The sequence below is a fragment of the Salarias fasciatus genome, chromosome 19, assembly GCF_902148845.1.
Source record: "Salarias fasciatus chromosome 19, fSalaFa1.1, whole genome shotgun sequence".
Classification (NCBI taxonomy): Eukaryota; Metazoa; Chordata; class Actinopteri; order Blenniiformes; family Blenniidae; genus Salarias; species Salarias fasciatus.
The window spans coordinates 23720179-23741359 of record NC_043763.1 but is presented as its reverse complement, the minus strand read 5'-3'; the positions used below and the strand labels follow the sequence as shown (position 1 = coordinate 23741359).

General features: G+C 41.9%; 1 protein-coding gene and 1 long non-coding RNA gene across 3 annotated transcripts in view; one reads left to right on the top strand and one right to left on the bottom strand.

The window, feature by feature from the left end:
• Positions 1-14644, top strand: part of LOC115406349 (uncharacterized) — a 24152-nt gene extending 9508 nt beyond the window's left edge. Inside the window, exon 3 of the long non-coding RNA XR_003933527.1 lies at positions 14634-14644. This is a non-coding gene — a long non-coding RNA (uncharacterized LOC115406349). The remainder of the gene's footprint in view (positions 1-14633) is intronic.
• Positions 1-21181, bottom strand: part of syt16 (synaptotagmin XVI) — a 26249-nt gene extending 5068 nt beyond the window's left edge. Inside the window, exons 1-5 of one of the 2 annotated variants that reach the window (XM_030116312.1) lie at positions 17299-17475; positions 16645-16713; positions 8582-8755; positions 1638-1889; positions 612-856 (exon numbers count right to left, since the gene is read on the bottom strand). In XM_030116312.1, coding sequence (XP_029972172.1) covers positions 612-856; positions 1638-1889; positions 8582-8755; positions 16645-16693 — 720 coding nt within the window. In that variant the 5' untranslated portion in view covers positions 16694-16713; positions 17299-17475. Of the gene's footprint in view, positions 1-611; positions 860-1637; positions 1890-8581; positions 8756-16644; positions 16714-17298; positions 17476-21156 lie in introns of those variants that run through there. The other variant, XM_030116313.1, reaches the window with a different exon arrangement.

Sequence of the window (21181 nt, the reverse complement as noted above, 5' to 3'; positions counted from 1 at the left end):
GTTTTTCTGTGTTGTTTCAGATTTCTGTAATGATTTTAAACAGAATTACAGACTGTCAACTTCATTTTAGATGGTTTAGAATGCATTTCAGACGATGGTTTTACTGGATTATAGAATGGATTATAGACTGGGTTCAACTGCATTTTAGACTGAGGGGTAAACCGGATTATGAAGTGGGTTTTACACTTGTATTAGAACGGTTGAAGGTAAGCATGGGGACTAAATTCTGTACTTTTTATAGGTACTGACTGAATTCTGTCAGTACAACCGAGTACCAATTTACGTCAAATCAAACAGTCCCATGGTTCAGTACCTGAACGTATCCTTGCGACTGTGAGGCAGTGGAAGAGTTGGCGATTTTAAACTGGATTGTAGACTAGTTTTGGACTGTCTTTTGGCTGGATTTTAGGATGGATGTAAACTTATTGGTAGAATGGACAGACTGGATTTACACTGGTTGAGGTCTGGATTTTAGGTTGGGCTAAGACTGGATATTAGACTTGGTTAACAACAAATTTAGACTGGGATCTAGGATGAGAAGGGCTGAGTTTGATCCTGACGGGAGTGTGCTCAGTTTTTCATCTCAGACTCCAACACCACTGCTGAGGTACCTCGGGGGTGAAGGTGGAGGAGCTGTCCGTGGCTTCATTTTTGTCCTGATCTGCAGTTTTCTCCGTGTCTTCGCTGCCGTCGGCGGCCTGTCGGCTCATGCTCGGGGTGGGCGTGTCTCTGGAGGCCAACGCCTCTGCTCCGATCGGTTTGTCCATGGAGAGACTGACAGACGCCCGCTCGATCTCCTCCACCGCTGCCGACAGGGGGTCCTGGAAACCTGTCCGACTGGGAGCCTCCATCTCTGCTGCAGAGAAGAAGAACAAGAGACAGAAGGTCTCTGAGAAGTCGCTTCCTCTGCATTGATGCAATTCGTTGATTCATTAAAATCCTTTCACTCACAACGTCACATCTTCATTATGAATTAGTTCTTGGAGAGATCTGAATGTTGTCTAAGTTACATCAATTAGTTGAAGGAAGATGCTCTGTAATCTGCATGTTAGTGGGAGGAAGATGCTCTGCAATGTGGATGTTCTAAACAGTTAGTAGTGCACCACAGATCTGCAGATGTAAACAAAGCCATTAAACGTGATGCTTACTAAGGTTGTCTGCTCCATGATTTCCCGGGTGAAACGTTTAATTTAGTCTCGGGGATCTAAAAGCAGCGTCTGTGGGCCTCGTTCGGCAGCGCCGCGTGTTCGCAGACGTGAGGTTGTGTAATCTGTCAAAGCTCATCCGTTTTTCTGAGAACAGGCCGTACCTCAGACCAATCAATGGCAATTATCTCCAATCCTCCGTCATTAAGGTCGCTCCGACTCTCATATCAATGGAGGCGGCTTAGCCATAGCAACGGGGTGAGTCACCCGCTTCTGCCTGTGTGTGTGTGTGTGAGTGTGTGTGGATGAGAAACGTTAAGAAAATAAGTGTCGTGAATAGAAAAACTTGCTCATTGTGACCCACATACTCAGCTCTGCTGCTCATCCCGCAAATGCATGTTCCTTAGGGAACGCAGCACGACTCAGACGGGACATGACCACGATTTATATCAGCGTGGAATCACTCATGTCAACGTCATCTGGGTTCTGTACCTTCGCAGTCCGACGGCTCCGTGCTGCCTTCCTCCTGGTCCGACAGGCGGGTGAATTTGTGGCGTCGGCCCAACGACAGCTGGCTGTGCAGAGAGTGCTGCTCGCCGCCGGAGCCCGCCACCGACGGCGCCGCTGCCGCCGCCATGCGGAAGCTCTGCGAACGCGACACGGAGATCTCGAACTGCTTCAGGACCTCGTCTTCGCTGTCAGACGAGCTCGTGGGGTCGTCGTCCTCGTCGCCGTAACTGTTCACTGAAAAGAGGGAAACACAGGGAAGAAGAGGGAGTGACAAGCGGGAAGAGCTGGGAGAGTTCAGGAGGAAGAGGAGGAGGAGGAGGAGAATCCTTCATCAGGTGTTTAAATGTGGAGAACTTCATCTCTTCTGGATCAAATTTGATCAGGGTCATCACTTAATCTGCATCAGGATGAGATTGAAACAAAATTCCTCCAAAACTAAAAGAAAACGCTGAAATTTACTGTAAAACCAAAGTAAAATCATCACTATGCAGACGACACACTGCTGTACTTTGATCGCTATCACTCGCTTCAGGGCGAACTATGTATTAAAAAGAATGCATCAAATACAAATGACTTATTGCAAACTACTCAGTTCAATTCGATTGAAAAGCAACTTCATTTCTGAAACTCTTTAAAAGCATCAATCTATTCTGGGGTTTTTTTTCTGAAAGCCAAATACTTTCAGAAACGCTCAATAATTTCATATTAGTCATCAGAGGCCAAGACAGAAATGAAAAACTCTCTGTTAACAGGAGGAAACCTGCAGAACCAGACTCAGAAGAGGAAACTTTGTGCAGAACCAGACTCGGATGAAGAGACTTTCTGCAGAACCAGAGTCAGAGGAGACTGTCTGCGGCCATGTTGGACCCTCCAGAGCTGCTCTCCTGCTGGAGAGCTTTGGGCCGGAGGGTCGCTTCATCACTTCCACATAATTGGATAGCAACAGCTGAATAAGTGACGCGGCGCCGGCTCTCCAGCAAAGTGCAGGTCAGCGTACCTGTATGAGCTGTCGCCATGGTTACCTGGAGAGCAGGAAGAGGGCTGAGTGGGCGAGCGAGCAAGCGGCGGCGGCCGATTGGTCCATTAACTCGCATGTTTTCAAGGATTTTCACAGCAGATGAACGGGACTCAGAGTGTGTGGGGGCACCAGCGAGCTGCTGAGTCACACACATCGATACACACCGGCCAAAACATTAAGTACGCCCTATTAAAGGCAGGTCGGTTCTTCTTTTATCACCAGATCCGCCTCAGTCTGTGTGTCAAAAATTCAACACGGTGTTGAAAACACTCCTCAGAGATTTAATCCAACATTGACCTGCTGGCATCACGCATTCACTGCCAATCTGCTCTTATTCTTCAACCCATCTCTTCCAGAATAAAATGTAATGTTCTGTTTCAGTCCAGTGACTCACAATATGTTCAAATCAATCTTTGAGCTTTGTGAAAGATTTTCAGTAAAACAATCCCTAAAAGGTTTTATATACAGAGTGCATGTCAGAATTACTGAGAATTGAAGTTTGCTTCCTTGATTTATCGTGACCATTTTTATTGGGGGAGAGTTTCAAAAATAACTTCAATCGAAATATCACAAAAAAAATAATACAAGCCTGCAAAAATAATAGCTATACAAATGAAGAAATATTTTGTTATTTATATCAGCTTTTAATAACATTTTTCTGTTTTCATTTAATCCATATTTATTCATGTCTGCATATGTAATTTATATTTATACATATTTCAGAATTGACATGCATTGGACTTCAATTCAAGAATAATCATGTTTTAATGTTTTTTTCTTTCATTTATCAAATGTTAAATATGAATTTATGACATTTATTTCGTATTGATGTTTATTTTTCTGTCATTTATTCAGCCACTTTTTTTGACATAACAGAATTTAATTATTTAACTGATCTGAGATTGAAATACATTTAAGAATGTATTTTTATCTGTTGTTTCCATTTCTTATGTTCTACTTAGAAATTTTACAATTGAGCACATTTTTTTTCCAATTTTCCAATTTTTTTGTACTTATTTGTTTTTTAAATTGATTTTTCTACTTCATTAATTAATTTATGATGTTTGAAAAAGTAAAAATAAACAAAAAAAACATTTATTTATGTAATTTTTAGTCATCAGGAGCATGATTGCATTTTTACTATCCATATTTCTATCCTAACATCTGATGGCATCTTTGGTGGATTTGGAGGTGAAATAAAGACTAGTGGTGCTGATTTGTTAAAGAGGCGAGGCGGCTGCAGGATGAAGCCCAGAGTCAACACAACGATACTGAATGTTGACACAACAACCAACAACCCGCTCAGCAACTCATCAGCGTGCACGGCTCCCCGACGAAGCAAACAACAGCCTCAAACTCTCCAACAACCACAACCAATCCCATTACAGCAAGACTGCCGCAAAGAGGCAAAAACATGAGACATCAGAGTTACACAAACAGAACCCAAAACTAGAACCCGACTGAAAAATGAGATGAAAAGATGAAAAATTAAAGTGACAAAAAAAATCTGAAAACAAAACAGTTGCAAAGAACACGAAATGACTGAAAATGTGACACACACAGACATGCACAACTATAACACAATAAAACAAAGACAACACTCAAACATTAATAACACAAAAAAAGCCACAAAAAAACTGTGGCAGACCAAAAAGAGCACAGATGCACTAAAAACTATAGATGCAATTGATGTTAGAGCATAAAATGACTGAATGTGGATGAAAAAATGAAAATGCAAACCAAGACGGCGTCAAAGATTCAAAATAGCAACAGATCAAAGGAAAATTCTCAAAATGAGTCAGAAAAAAATCGAATTTGTTGCGAAAGAAATAAAAAAGAGGGAGAGATTCAAAATAACCACAAATTCATCCAAAAAAGAAAACAGTGTAAATCGAACATCCAATAATGAAGAAATGTCCCAAAAACTGTCAAATAAATAAATAAATAAAAGAACCCTGAGAATCTAAAAAAAATACTACAGATCAGTGTGGAGGCATAAAACATGCATCAGTTATTTTTTTCTACAACTTTAAGAAGCAAGAATGAGCCGAAACACAAATGGATACACAAACAAAAAGAAGGAAATAACACAAAAAAAAAAAAAAAAAAATTACAAAAATGCAAAAAGTAGAAAAAAAATTAATTCAGGGATAAAATGTTGAGAAATTTGAACAAAATTATCACAAAGGTAGAAAAAATTGCTACAGTGGCGAAAGTAGGAGCAAAAATTAAAGGGAAAAAAAACGATCCAACTGGTGAAAAAATATCATGTTTGTTTTCAATGTGTAAAGAATGTTAGAACAGAAACAGAAAAACTCTTGAAAAGAAAAGTATGTCACCTCCGAGGATGACATTATCCTCATTTTGAAGGTGCATTAGGGAGTTTAAACATTTTATGTGAAACAGCGCCCCCTGCAGGCCTTGGGCGTAACTGCAGCTTAGTGAAACACTCGTGCCTGTGGCTTGCGTCCATGTACGTGCACGGAAGAAGGGAACTCCTTCCTCGCTCTTTTAGTAGCGCTCGAGTAACATTTAAGTTTCTTTTGCCTGTGGGGTCTGTGTTGGAGTTGTGGCAGTGCTCGAAGCCGGTCTTTTCTTACTTTCTGGAAGATCCATCCTCAGTACTTTTCAGTTGTTGCTCGCTAAGCATCTGGCGGAGTAATGGCGGAAAAAACGAAAGCTAACTAAATCAGGCCAGCCGCAGCGTGCATTACGTCACATCATCTCAAATTCTCCCCCCAAAAAATTCTGGTGCCGGACCGGCACTGCAACTTTCAGGTGACAATTTAGCGCTGTTAGAGGTACTTGCAATTAATATGTCAGGGCACATTCTACACATCATTGAATATTTGTAACATATTTATGGTGGAAAATAAATATTTTTAAAGTTGAAAAACTCCTTAACGCACCTTTAATACAAAAAGCTGCATGACGTTTGGATTCATAGGATCATTAATGATCATTTAATACAAACAACTACAAAATGTGAAGATTGCAAACAGGAACAGAAGATAACCAGTACGCAATATTGATGCAAAAAACAACACAAAAGTAAAACATAAGAAGACCAAAAACCGATGAAACAGAGACAGAATGTTACACAATGTGAGCAGAAAGATGCTAAATTCAGCAGAAAGCCAGACAATACCGAACAATTCATGCAAACCTACAAAACAATGAGTCAGAAAGGGGAAAAAAAAAGAGCAAAGTTCACCTCTGAACGTGAAATTATGGAGTTTAATGTCCAAAATAGATGAAAGATTGAAGCTGAAGGTTATTTTTAGTTTTCACTCCAAGTCTCCAGCTGTTTCCAGGTTTAAATCCACATTTTCTGCCCCCTTCTCGCCTGAACCTCCCACCTCACCCGGCGGAGCTCCGCAGCACTGTGAAGGAGAAACTCCCGACTGGATGTGCCGTTTGTTCAGGAAACACACCTGGAAATACCTGAGCTGAGGCTCCGCCTGCTGCAGGCCAGGAGGCCCAGACCAGCCGGATCACTGTTTGCTCTGTTTGACGCGCAGCTTCCAGCTGAAAACACCTCAGATCCTCCAGCAGCTGTTCTTCCTGTCCATCTACTGAGCATAAGCAGACGAACCAGCCACTACGACCAAAGTGCCCATGAGCAAGAGCAGCGTTTCAGAAAAATTACGTCTTTTTCCCCGTTTCTATGGAGATGGAGTCGGAGAGTTTTTTAAAAAATGTTTGATGTTAAATTGGGGATGTTAAAGAAAAACTCAATAAATTTCAAAAACGTATTTGTTCCTTGAGACATCTGGAGGCTCCAGAGTCACACTGAGCTGATTCCAGCTGTGACCGAGGTCTGGTTTAGACGACGATATTTTCAAGTAAAAACAAAACACTGTGTGGCATTTTGGGAATCTGTTTCCATGACAACGGAGCTCGGAGTCACTCAACCTTCTGAAAACGCTTTGACTTCTGTCTGTGGAAACAGGAGAAAATGCAACTTTCTGAAAATGTTCTGACTGAGTCTACATGGAAAACAGGAGAAAACGCAAGGTTTTAAAAAAAACGTTCCCACTCGGTCTGCATGGAATCTGGAGAAAATGCAACTTTTTGTAAATGCTTCAACTCCATTTCTGTGGAAACAGGAGAAAATGCAACTTTTTTAAAATGCTCCCACTCCGTCTCCATGGAAACAGGAGAAAATGCAATTTTTTGAAAATGCTCCGAGTCCGTCTCCATGGAAACAGGAGAAAACACAGTGTTTTCTAAACGCTGCTGTTGGTGCAGCATGTCCTCTGCAGCGTGTCTGTGGTTTCAATATAAAAACAACCCACAACACCATCTCGTGGCCCGACATGCTAGCTACACCATTTTCAAAATGTTGCTGTGTAGATGGGAAACTTTACAAAAACGACACATTTTCACTTGAAAAACTATGTCGCGTAAACAGTTTCCAGTGTTTTCAGTGAGTTTAAAATTGTGTTTATCAAAAGAAAAACAGTATCTTTCATGTATTTGCAGAATATTAATCTGCTGGGGGGTTTTTTGTTTTTGTTTTTGTTTTTTTCAGTTCGGAACTCGAGGTAATTTTTCTTACATGTGAGCCAGTAATCAATAGTATCCAATGTTTTCATGAGTGTAAAGTTCACAGTGTGAAATATTTTTTTGACCTTTTGGCAAACTTGTTTTATTTGACAAGTGGGAGGAAAGAAAAAGTTGCTCTGAATGACGTAAAGTGTAAAGAAAGCGTTTCTGAGTCCCGCCTTCCCCCGCCGCTCGCTGGGCCTTCCTTCTCCTTCAAGGTCTCCGGGCGAGAAGACTCCTGCTCGCAGCTTTGTGGCAGTGTGTGGCTGACTCACCGAACTCTTTCACTCATACAAACACAAGCCACCCACCCACACACACAGACAGACACACACACACACACACACACACTTGCTCACTCCTCCCGTGTTACTCAACAGTTTAATTGGAGTGGTAATGCCTGCAGCGCCCTCTGAGAGGCTTCGGCTTGTTGAGCAGATGACATGGCTCACATGGTAAAACGGTAAAAAACAATCAAATTCCTCTGATTCAGGCTCTTCAGAGAGGAGTCATTTTACTAGATACTGCAATTAACACTGCAACTGTGTTATTGGAGTGTGAGAATTACATTGGTTGTATAATCATATTCTACTGAGGAAGACGCTCTATAATCTGGACGTTTGTAGGAGAAAGATGCTCTGGATGTTGTTGAGAGGAAGATACTCTATCATCTGGATATTAGTGGGAGGAAGATGCTCTATAATCTGGATGTTAGTAGAGGAAGATGCTCTGGATGTTCTTGAGAGGAAGATGCCCTATAACCTCGATGTTAGTAGGAGGAAGATGCTCTATAATCTGGATGTTCTTGAGAGGAAGATGCTCTATAATCTGGACGTTGGTAGGAGGGAGATGCTCTATAATCTGGATGTTCTTGAGAGGAAGATGCTCTATAATCTGGACGTTGGTAGGAGGGAGATGCTCTATAATCTGGATGTTCTTGAGAGGAAGATGCTCTATAATCTGGACGTTGGTAGGAGGGAGATGCTCTATAATCTGGATGTTCTTGAGAGGAAGATGCTCTATAATCTGGACGTTGGTAGGAGGGAGATGCCCTATAATCTGGATGTTCTTGAGAGGAAGATGCTCTATAATCTGGACGTTGGTAGGAGGGAGATGCTCTATAATCTGGATGTTCTTGAGAGGAAGATGCTCTATAATCTGGACGTTGGTAGGAGGGAGATGCTCTATAATCTGGATGTTCTTGAGAGGAAGATGCTCTATAATCTGGACGTTGGTAGGAGGAAGATGCTCTATAATCTGGATTAAACAGTTCATCTATGGGTTCCCTCAACACGCTCGTCTCCAGTGGCCCCCCCTCTTCTGGATGGTTGCTGGTATAATTCCCTCTGCGGTCACTCACCGAGCCCCTGGCGAATCCCCACGCGTCCCTTCTTGCGGCGGCCATGTTGCTCCAGGCAGGGCAGGCCGCCGACGCGCGAGAAGCACAGCTTCTTGTTGATGAAGAGGAAGAGGACGGCCAACGCCACGATGAAGACCCCCACCGCCGACAGGAAGCCGATGGCCTCCGGGGTGACTGGCAGGAGGAGGGAGAGGGAGAGGGGACACACAATGACACACTGATCAGCCCACACCAACAGGCAGCCTGCACGCACACACACACACACACACACACACACACACACACACACACACACACACACACACACACACGGTACGCATGGCACGAGTGATACACACAGACAGAACGAGTGAGACTTTAGTATGTGAGTCACCCTCAGTGCCTTGCTCAAGAGCAGAGTCAGTGCACAAACACACATCCTGGTCTGCCTGGCTCAAGAGCACTCAGCTTCTCTTCTCTGTCTAAACACACAGTGTCCAGATTGTCGTGCATGCATCACATCAGATCATCATAAAGAGACATTCAGAGCTTCGGCTCCGCTGGCTGCTGGGTGTCGGAAGGCGTCCGGTGGACGGTTCGAAACCCAGACACTGCATCAGGCCCTGTTCACATCACAGCATCTTCAAGTGAAAACAGAAAACTTCCCCATGTATTTTGTGTTCGAAGATTTGGAAAATAAAGACATTTATTACTTTCTTGTATTCAGTGTTCACATGGTTTTCAGAAACTTCTTTTCACACCAATATCGGCAAATATCGGCGTTAACCGCAACACTGACATCGGCTATCAGCATCAGTCAACACGTTCATATCTGTTTTATCAGAAAGTCAGAAAATCGCACTAATGTGACAATGAGAGCAAAATAAAGAACAAATGGATGGGAGAGGTGAGTGGATGTGAAGAGGGGATGAGAGAGTGATGCTTCTTCCTGTTACCATGGTAACGTTTCAGGCAGCAGAGAGCAAACACACACACACACAAACGCGCGCAGAGCAGCGTGGGCTTGTGAGGATGTACGGCGTCCTCGTCTTTATTTCTGTGACTGCTCTGCTTTTTGTTCGCCGTCTCTCTGGAGAACGGCAGCTCCCACGCCTTGCAGATGCTGACAGATGTGCGCTCGTTAATCTGCTGCGGAAACATCGTCACGTCGCTCGGCGGCGGCAAAAAATAACGCCAAGAGCATCAGGATTCAAACGCTTTAGAGAGTCAGAGCTGCCAGCCGAGAACGACAAGAGACGGCAAGACTTGAAGAAGTGAGAAGAGAGACGAACAGACAGAGACGAAGAAGAGAAAGATCCAACTGGGCCCAGAGACAGGAAGTGAGACTGAACACATCAGGAAAAATATGGATTTTTAACACAATATGTGTCAAACGTGTCTCTCTGCCAAATAACGGACTCAGGAAACAGAAACCAGACAAACAAAACAGACACTGAAAGAAAGAAACGGAGCGAAAGCTGAACCTGAGAGATGTTGAGAAACTGAATATTTAGATCAGTTATTTATAGGGCTGTCAGTTTTAATCGCATTTATCATGATTACCTAGTGTATAGTTGTCAAAAGATTAATTTTTTCAATTGCAATTAATCGCAGAAATAGGATAAGGGTTCACAACTGGCTCAAAGAAAACAAATACGGAAATCTTAGAACTCAGACAGAGGTGTTGCTGTTTCCCTTTTGTTGCTTTAAAGTTATTTAAGATATTTTATTTTTGTTTTTTGACCATAACAGACGAACAGCCGGGCCTCTCCTCGACCATCTCAACTTTTGACACCATGGGATGGATCAAATTCCACATTTAACTGTTTGCACTTAAAAAACTTGCTCGACTTGAGTTAACACATCCAGAATAAACCCGTTTTCAGCATTAAATTGGTGACTTTTTGTGTTTTTTACAAGTTCATAGATAATGTAGTTAATTAGGTTAGGAACAATGGAAACACCTGGACTTAAAAACATCTTTTAAAACTAAATTTTACGAGGAGAAGATTTTTTCAACATATTAAAAAGGATAATTCAAACTGTCAGACTTTTTCACCAATAGATCATGTTTTTACTCGTTGTCTGTGTGAATTTTGCACCAGATGAAGTTGTGCCTCTGTCTGCTGAACAGACAACAACAATAATTGATTCTATTCTCGTATTAAAACGTCAAACGCCGCCGCCGCCGCCGCCATCTCTTCCCTCTGCCAGGCGACCCACTTCCTGCCTGCTGGGCTGCTGTTCGCTCCCAGAGCCAGAGAGCAGCGCGGCACAAGCCAACCACAGAACAGATGCACTTCTTATAGCCCCATCCGCACACACACACAAACACACACACACACACACACACACCACCGTCACCACCTACACACTGGTGATGGTGTGACGGAGTGGAAGCTGCCGCCTCGCCGACACTTTGGACAAGATGATTCTCTCTGCTGTGCAGGACTCAGAGGATGAGTTCAAACCTCCATGAACACATGTCAGGAGGACGTTTACGATTCACTGCTTCCTGTTTTCGCGTGTTCTCCTCTCTGTTCCAAAATGTGCCATTAATGCACACAGATGCTGTCAAACATGAGGCCCGTGGGCCAAAATCGGCCCACACGAGGCTCCACTTCAGCCTGGAAAACTTTCCTTAATGATCAATGGGTGTCAATTAAATTGATTTCCAGCTGATCAATTCCCCTGCCGATATCCGCGTGGTGCGTTCAGGTGCTGCTGTAAAGCGGAGCTGCTGAGAGGCGACACTGAGATTCCGACTGTCTGCAGACAGATGGACAGGACGAAAGCCTGGTCAGAGGAGGGTGTGTGACGATCTGTGATGATCGGTGACGATCTGCAATGATCAATTGTGATCTGTAATGATTAGTTATGATTAGTTATGATTTGTAATGATCGGTTGTGATTGGTGATGATCTGCAATGATCAGCTATGATCGGTTGTGATCGGTGATGATCTGTAATGATCGGCTATGGTCTGTAATGATTGGCTGTGATCTGTAATGATCAGTTGTGATCTGTAACGATGGGGGATGATCTGTAACGATCGGTTAGGGTCTGTAATGATCACTGATGATCTGTAATGAACGGTTTTGGTCTGTAATGATCATTTGTGATCTGGAATGATCTGAAATGATCAGTTGTGATCTGTAATGATCAGTTGTGATCAGTGATGATCAGTAATGATCGGTTGTGATCAGCTGGTCGAGGACAGAGCGGACACCTGCAGCTGCACAGAAGGAAGCAGATGAAACACAGACGCGTGGAAACAGGAGGAAGCTGATGAATTATTGTACAGACGGGGATCAGGGAGGCGACACGGCTCACAAGTCAATGAGGAGGCAACAGATCAGACTAATGAGATGCTGATTGGAGGAAAAAACCCTCGTAACAATGAGTAATGTGTGCGAGCCGCTGGTGAGAGGCTTGTTTGTGTGTGAATACTAAAAACCCTTCATCCCCTCATTATGATGCAGCTGCAGACTTTTAGCAGCGCAGCCTTTGAAGTGCGGAGCTCCAGAGGACGAGAGGCGAGGCTTTGATGTGAGTGTTAGATCAGGGCTTAAGGAAGAAAAGACCAGGAGAAGGGGAGGAAGTCACGGCGAGGCGGCGGCCATGTTGTTAGGGTTCATTAAAGGCAGATACGAGTGGTCCTGAAGAGCAGCAACACGCCGCTTTGTGCCCCTTCCCTTTCTTCTTCTACTGAATAAAAAGGGCCGTCTGCTGCTTATCTCAGTTCAGTGTAAGGTCACTCATTAATGTGGCTAATTAGTTTCAGCTCCGCCGGCTTGTGTGTGTGTGTGTGTGTGTGTGTGTGTGTGTGTGTGTGTGTGTGTGTGTGTGTGTGTGTGTGTGTGTGTGTGTGTGTGTGTGTGTGTGTGCGTGTCTAAAGATTATTGCTCTCACACACATCTGTCTGCCTCCTCCTCGGTCTCATTGAAGCAAAGACAGAAACTTAGCTCAGAGTTTCGCCCTGAGTGTGAACCTGTGTTACCTTTAATTTCATGTCCTGTTTCTATTGATCTGATTCTTTATTCTGGCATTTTATTGAAAGCTGTTGAATTTTTTTGGCCCTGTTTTTTGTTTTTTGGTTTTTTTGTAATCAACATAGCTTTGGAAAATCATCATCAATAAATTTATTGTTCAGATTGTCAATATCGTTGCCATCAGTCTGAACTTTGTAAGAACATCAGCGCTGTCGATATAATCTTTTCCAATATCGTGACTGTCATCGACATCATATTGTAAATATCAACTTCAATGTCATCGTCAATATCGTTTTTCTGTAATATTGCCGCCGTCGTCAAAATCTTCATCAATATCGCCAGGAGTGTTGTGATCAATATCAGTCACCGCTGATATCGCAGATGGAAAGATAATCACCAGTCAGTGAAATAAAAGAGGAACGGAGAACTTTCTGTGGTGCCGCAGCAGCTTTCTTCTGTCAATCAGTGGCATCTCGTGGCCACAGGTGGTAACGACCGGTTTTTCTATAGAAGTCATTTCTTAAAGACATACTGGAGGATCCTCAGAACCAATCAGTGTTGTATGGTTCCAAATCGTAATTGGTCAGTCATAACGCCAATCAATGTGGGAACGCGTTTGCGTGATGACATCTCATGTCGAGTCGCCGCCTCTGTGCGCGCTCTGGTTTCGAGCTGCGCATGCGCAGAGCATTGTTCAGGAAGTGACATGCAGTGGGAGCGACCATCGCACCTCATTGAGAAGCGGCTTGCTCCTCCCGCGAACGCCTCCAAAGATGGCTAGCCACAAAAAAAGAACATTGTTCGAGATGGCAGAGGATAGAAGAAAGGCCATAGAAAAGAAGAGCAAAACGCGTGTTTTACTCGGAAATTCCTTTACGAGGTGGCGGACATTCAAAGCACAAAAGGGATTGACGACTGATCACGACGTGGCGAAGTTTCTGCTGGACAGGTAACCTGCTGATTATCCCATTCAAATGTGTTTCCGTTGCATGAACACGTAAGACACGACTTTACGGATCGTATTCTTATGTATGATTGGAAGAAGAGTTCGAAATGATTACAAATGTGTTTTAATCCTATGCGGAAAGACGATGCTCCAGCTGTGCGGATGTAAACAAACTGACATGCGGCTGATGTGCACGCTCCCACAGTCCTCATGCGGAGGGAGCCGCGCATGCGCAGTGCTCCAAAATGGCAAATCGGCCATGTTGTACGAAATAGGCGAAGAATCATCGAATGTGTCTTCAATAAAAGCTTCATGAGGAGCCAAACAACTGAAAAAAAAGAGAAAATGTTTATCCTCGTCAAGGTCTTCTTGAAAACTATCTTCCACATGATCATCAGTCCCATCGACAGAACATCTGGATGATTGTCTTCATCACGTTGTTTCACTAAGGCCCTGTTTTTACTAACGACGTCCTGCGTCGTGTCGTGTAATCAGATTACAGTAGACTGAATAAAAAACATGGTGGGAGGGTGAACACCTGCTTCCTCCCCTACGGTTTCTGTGAAAAACCCCACGTGTGGCGTTCGCTGCCCGCTCTGCCCTGAACACACACACATCAGCTCGCCGAGTCTTCAGACACACCTGAAAACCAGAGTCTCCCTGGAAACAGTCCAGCGGCTCCATTAAGCTCTAATAAAAGTGCCGCTTTTTTACCACCGCCCACATATGAGAAGGTCTCGTGTTACCATGGCGCCGCCTGTCAGTTTGTCCCGATTGGCCGGGAGGAGGAGGAGGAAGAGGAGGAGGAGGAGGAGGAGGAGAGCATCTCAGGGTTAGAGATGAAGAGATCATGAATGAGAAATAAATTGAATACTGAATTAGTTCCATTCGCCAGAGAAGCTCCAGGAAAAGCATGTAAACCGAATCTAACAGCTGACCGAGGACGCAGCGCCGCTCAACACTGCAACTTTTAACCCCCGAGGCCTCGAACACGAGCTGTGAGAGCTCAGAAGGGAGCGCTGCACGAGCCAGAGCCCACCAATCAATAATAACTACGGTCAATCTCTGCACAAACAGCAGAGAAACGAGAATATATGCAAAGAATATGTTCAAGCACATCCAAAAAATGCAAACAGATGCAAAATGAGCACTGAGAGACAAGAAGAGCCACAAAGAGACTGAAAATGAAGATAAGATTAAACACATTTTCGACAAACAGCTGAAAAATTACCATGAACACACTAATGACAGGACATATATTACAAGAAAATGTGGGGGGAAAGATGCAAAGCAGGATAAAAGTGCTTAAAAGCTACTTTAAATTACCACAGAGAAGCAAAAAATAGACATGGAATTGAAACAAAGCTGCAAATTAAACAGATATGCAAAGTGTCAACATCTGGGATTAATAAAGTATCTCTATTCTATGCTGTAAAGCTGCAAAGTGATCACAAAGCTGGAAAAAGCCACTGAAGAGATGTACAATAACCACAAAATGACACAACATCACCACAAAAAAAAACTGCCAGAAAATATTCACAAAAATGAACAAAACGACCCAAACAATGCTGAATTCACACAAAGACAGAGGAAAAGATGAAATAATGCAAATACATTTCTCGTGTCAGATTATTTAACTGCTATTGATAAATGTTCAGTGAATTTTTGTTATAGAATAAAGAAAACTTTTTTAATCTCAGAAAATGTATGAATTTAACTGTCAGAAATCAACCAGACATTCTCCTAAAATGAGCTGCTGTTCACTTAAATTAACCACAGACAGGTGAGAAGTCTGAAGCAGCTGAAAGAAACTTTATGAATTAAACCAAGTCCAAACGAGCAGGTTTACAAAGCTGGTGTCGAGTCGCCGCCTGCTGGTCAACAGTAGTATTACAACAACATGAAGGTACAAGAATGCAGCTGAAATCAAATCAATGAGGCTGAATGACTGTGAGGATTGATTTATGTGAAATAAAAAAAAGGAAAAACAGCAAATATAAAAGTAGAGTGAAAAAAACCAACAACAACGAGGTGACAAACTGGGACCACAAACACGAAAAATGATCAGCAAGCGTCATAAAATGACAACGCAGAAATGGAACGACTGCATGACAAGGCAAAAAGGGTAAAAAAAAAAAAAATTGAGGAAAAACAGAAAAAAGGGACAAAAATGACCAAAACGTAACTAAGAATACAGAGAGACACAAAATATCCAGACAGTGAGTGCAGCATATCCACAAAGTGACAGGAAAATTACCACAGCATGGAACAAGAAGCAAGAAAAAAAATCAAGTCATGAAAATGACAAAATGACAAAATGAACAAACAGAGACAGAAAAGTACAGAAAATAATCAGATCTAAGCTGCACATTAAATGGGCTGAAAATCAACACAAATGAAAAGGATACAAAATTAACAGAAGAAGGAAAAGACCTGATAGGAACACAAAACACCAAAATTTGAAAATAGTCAGTGACAAAAAAGATCACGAAGAGGCAGAAAACTGTGGAAAAAGACCAGAAAGTGTTGCAACATTAAGAGAAAGTTAGAAGAAAGACAGACATAAAACACCAGAACGAGGCTCAAAATGACCATGAAGTTACACAGTGAGCACAAACTGAGACTGAAGAGAGAAAATGACCACGACAGAAAAATGACAATAAACTCTGAAATAGCCCGAGGTGGTGCAAAATGAGCGAAATCACCACAGAAAGCTGCAGTATTCCCTCAAACCGATGAAAAACTGTGAAAATGACAAAAACTTCAATTAAATGTATTAATTTCCCACAAAATAAAATGTCTACTGTTCTGTTTTCTTCTTCTTTCCTCTCATGTTGCCTCTCTTGCCCCCTGCTGGAAGGTTTCTGTATCACAGTTACTTGTGAATTCTATCGTTTACTTTCTATGCGGATGATTTTATTCTTTATGCCCCAGATAAGTTGTCACTGAATTGACAGTTACAGAAATCTGACAGAAATTTTGATATAATGGCTCAAAATTAATGTTTCTGAAGGAAAAGTTATTTTAAAACGTCACAGAATTAACTCAGCATTGCAGGAAAATAAATTTTCACATAAAAAAACATGGTCAGAATTTGTTTCCTATGTTTAAGGAGTAAAATGCAAACGTTTCCATCCCTCCACCTACTTTCTGCGTCTGCTGGCCGAGCCTGATGATGTCCGGCTTCACTGGCCATGCTCCTTTTCTTCCTCAGCCCTGTTTATGGAGGAAAATTAACTATTTTGCTCAGTTTTTCTGAAATAACAAGATGAATTTGAACCATCTAAAAACCTTCTGTTGTTTTTCTCAAATACAGAGAAGGTTTTTCCGTTTTTTTCCCAATTTGTCTCCACAATTAACACAATTAAATGTCATTAAAAAACACATAAATCCAAAATAATGAAACATTTTATCTTGAGATTAGTAGAATTATCACAGATATTCATTGTTATGATTAATACCATTTTAGTCTCTTAAATAATAACATGCATTTTAATGAAAAAGATGTGTTTTACTAAACAAAATAAATATTTTAATGAAAGTTGGTCTATTTTTTAACTTAGCAGAAGAATTTACAGAAAAAAGATTCAATTATTTTTTTCTCAATTTCACATTTTTTTGTCACCCCCTCAATTGAGACAATTGCCTTTGTGATATTTATTTATACATTCATTTTACATTTCGATCTCACAATGCTGTTTTCCAAAATTCATTTTAACAAATCATATCACCTTTCACAAATATGCAAAACGAAAACATTTTTTTAGATAACAACTGACTGTGTGAAATCCCATAAGTCACCTGAACAGGATCAGCAGCAGGAACGTCTCCAAGTTAGACTGAGCCTCTGACGCAAAAAAAAGAAAAAGTTTCTCTGTTCAGAAAAACAGCTTTTCATTAAAAACTTGTGCCGGTAATTCAGAATAGCTGAGCATTTTTACGAAATCAGCGTAATCCCAGTCCACTGGCCTTCCTTCTTCTCCTGTCCACTTTACTAAACTCCAGAGGGAAAATTCTGTGAACTCTCCTCCTGAGACGCCTCCTTGTTTCTCAGCTTCCCGTCGTCTGTGAGTCATCACTCAGCAGAGGTTTCCTTCTGCAGAGGGCGAGGCAGGCGGACCTCTTCCTGAACCAAGACTCGACATCCGGCACTCTGGAGGACTCACACAGTCCACCATACAATGACGGTTCAGGACTCACACCGTCCACCGTGACTTCTGCTGGTCTGACGGTTCAGGACATGGAGCTCTTTGGTTTGAATGTGATCTGACTGAGATTAAGTCATGTAAATTACAATCAAAGGTCAAGTTTGAGTTACCCTCCGTCCTTTTAGGCTCTCTTAAGTCTGGTTTTAATATACTTTTTTACTTCTCCAAGTCTTTTCATGGACTACTGGTCTGGTTACCTGGACCGAGACTTGGCTAACTGTTTTAGGGCTGTTAACATTTTGTGATCTACTTTGGAACTTCTTTCAGTCTGGTTTTCGACTTCTCTTCGCCTGGTTCTCAACTGTTCAGTCCAGTACTGAACTACGTTAGACCTGGTTTAGATGTTGTTATATATGGTTCTGGAACGCTTTCAGTCCAATATCAGGCTTCACTAGGCCCGGTTTTAGACTACTTTAGGCCTGGCTTTAGACTTCTTTTGGTCCAGTTTTGGATTTCTTTGCGTCTTATTTTGAACTTCTTTGAATCTGGTTTAGGATTATTTTCCCTTTAGATTTGGTTTCACTTTATAACTGTATTCAGATCATTTTAAGACCCGTGTCAAATGAATTCAGGTCTAGTTTTCAAAGAGTCTTGTTTAGTGCCTGGTTTAGAGGATCCAAGATATACATACATACACACACACATATATATATATATATATATATATATATATATATATATATATATATATATATATATATATATATATATATATATATATATATATATATATACATACATATATATGTGTGTGTGTGTGTGTGTGTATATATATATATTTTTTTTTTTTTCACTTTTTCATCTCTGGTTTTGAATCACTGTACAACTACTTTTAGACTCTTTCAAGCCCAGTTTTAGACTGTTAAACTCGTTAGGATGAAGAGCTCAAATGAACAGGAACAAACACAGATTTCAAGGCGGTTTCAATTTCCTGATAGAACTATACTCACACACACACACACACACACACACACACACACACACACACACACACACACACACACACACACACACACACACTCTAAAACGTGCTCTCAGTGAGCTTCCCTCATGGCAGACAGAGCCATGAATTAGACATCGGAGTGAGCTGTAAGTAGGCCACAATAACCAGAACTGGCAGGCGGCTGCAAGCTTGGCGTTGACGAGCGAAGCCGTTTGATGTTGTTCTACGTCTCGTACATCACTCGTCGCGTCCCGGACTCAGAGGCGGGCTGGGATGCTTTGTAAACACGTGCTCTGTCAAACAAGGTTTGTCACAAGATGTTTGAGGGAATAACAAGTTCTGTCAAGATGGAGAGCGTCTGGAGCGAAAGCTAAATGCCACAGAAGCAAACTCCACGCCTCCCAGTTTGAAGCCAATAAGACGACGTTCAGAGAGTGAAGGGTGACAAAACAGGCTTCATTAATGAAGGACTGATTCGGGTTTTTGGGACTGGAGTTTTACTTTTGCAGGCCTGGTTTTGGTCTGTGTAAGATCTGTTTTTGGTTGATGTTGGGCCTGGTTTGGGTCTATGTTGGGTCTGGTTGGGATCTATGTGGGGCTTGGTTTGGGCCTATGGTGGACCTGGTCTTGGTTTATGTTGGGACTAAGATGAGTCTGGTTTGGGCCTAAAATGGGCCCGGTTTGGGTCTATGTTGGTCATGGGTTGGGTCTTTTTTTATGTTGTCTTTGTTGTTTGGTTTTTGACTGTTTCTAGGTTGAGGTCTGGGCAGATTTAGGATGGATTTCGAACAAATTGAGAAGTAACTTTGGATAATAATAATAATAATAATATATTAAAATAGTATTTCCCTCATAATCATGACGTCATTTAAATCAATATGTCAATATTTTAATGCCACAATTTCATAAGAGATGACTGATATTTTCTCCTGATTATTCAGTTCTACTTCATTATTCTGGATCAACCAAACAGAAAAGCCATTTTTCCGTGAGCTCTCAGCTCATGCCTGTCAGATAACGCACCACGTCTCTCTGGTGTGCTTCCCTCCCTCTGAGCCGGTTGTGGGAGGATTATGAAACACTGCCGAAGCTCAGTGTGACACAAACAGGACCCGATGTGACCTTTGACCCGCACTCTGCCTGCTGGCACTTCTCTGACTATTCAAACATCCTCGTGTTTACTTTTTAACGGCTTGTGTGGAAACGTGACGCTGATGTATATGGCATACACACAAGCAGTATTAAGCAGTAGTATTGCAGAATTTATGTAATTCCAGTCAAAATATAAGGCAACAACTAGCAAATGACAACTTTCAGGTCCTCGTAATAATGAATACTAACATCTCCAAAAGATAAAAAGCAAGAAATATGCTCTGTAATCTGGGTGTTAGTGGAGGAAGATGCTCTATAATCTGGATGTGAGAGGAGGAAGATGCTCTATGGTTGGACGCCAACTCTTCTTGAAAGAACCAGATCTATGAAATAATGAAAAGTACCAAAAGGAGCAAGAAAACATCTGAGAAGCTGCAGATGAACGAAGACAGAAACCACCTCAAGCTTCAGAGTCTGATGAGGATTAACAGGTTTGTTAAACATTATCTGGAGCAGCCTGACGTCACGCTGCTGCACGTATCCTGTTGGATCTTGTCTCCACTGTTTTTACTGTATGCATAATAAATGAAACATGGTTGACAAACTCAAGACTTTGAAAAAAAAACATACTTCGAGTCAAAAGAGGCAAATGCTGCTGCATAAAATTAGTAAACGTCAAAGAAACCACACTTCAAACCTCATCCGACATTATATATACAAGACTTATCTATATTCTTACACTCCATTAATTGCATCTATATTATTACATAACATTACACTGTTCAATATTTTATTTCAAATTACAACAGTTTATTTATGCTTAAGTTGTTCATTTCTGTCTTTATAAGGCCAATTAATGCATGAAAGTCACACTATGAACTAGATAGATAGATAGATAGATAGATAGATAGATAGATATATGATATGATATATGATGATATATGATACAGTAGTAGAATATGCCAAAAATAGCCTTGGAATAATGACTACAAAGAAAATAATGTCCAGTTAGTTGAAAATAGACTCACAAACCTGCAGCATAATAAACGCACCTACATATAATAATTGCAGTGCATGTTAACCACAGTTGCAGTTGGACTCCTAAGGAGTGATGTTGTGTAGGAGAATAAAGGAAAAAAAAAACTGCGTCCCTGAAGTAGCCATGATGAGGCAACTATTAACTCCACCGATAATCCCAGAAAACCTTCCCGAAATATCAAAATTAATCCTAATTCGGAGCGTACGGAGGAGTCCGGAGTGGGAATGGTGTGTGAACATGAGTAAAACATGAGGATTGGATGATGAGGGGGAGAAGTGGCCTACTGGTCCTCCTCAGCCCAGACAGCCAGATTCAACAATCCGCTCCACGCAGGGAGGAGACGCGGCGTTTAGAGGAGAGCAGGAGGGTCGACTTACTGTCCGAGGCCATGGCGGCGGCCGG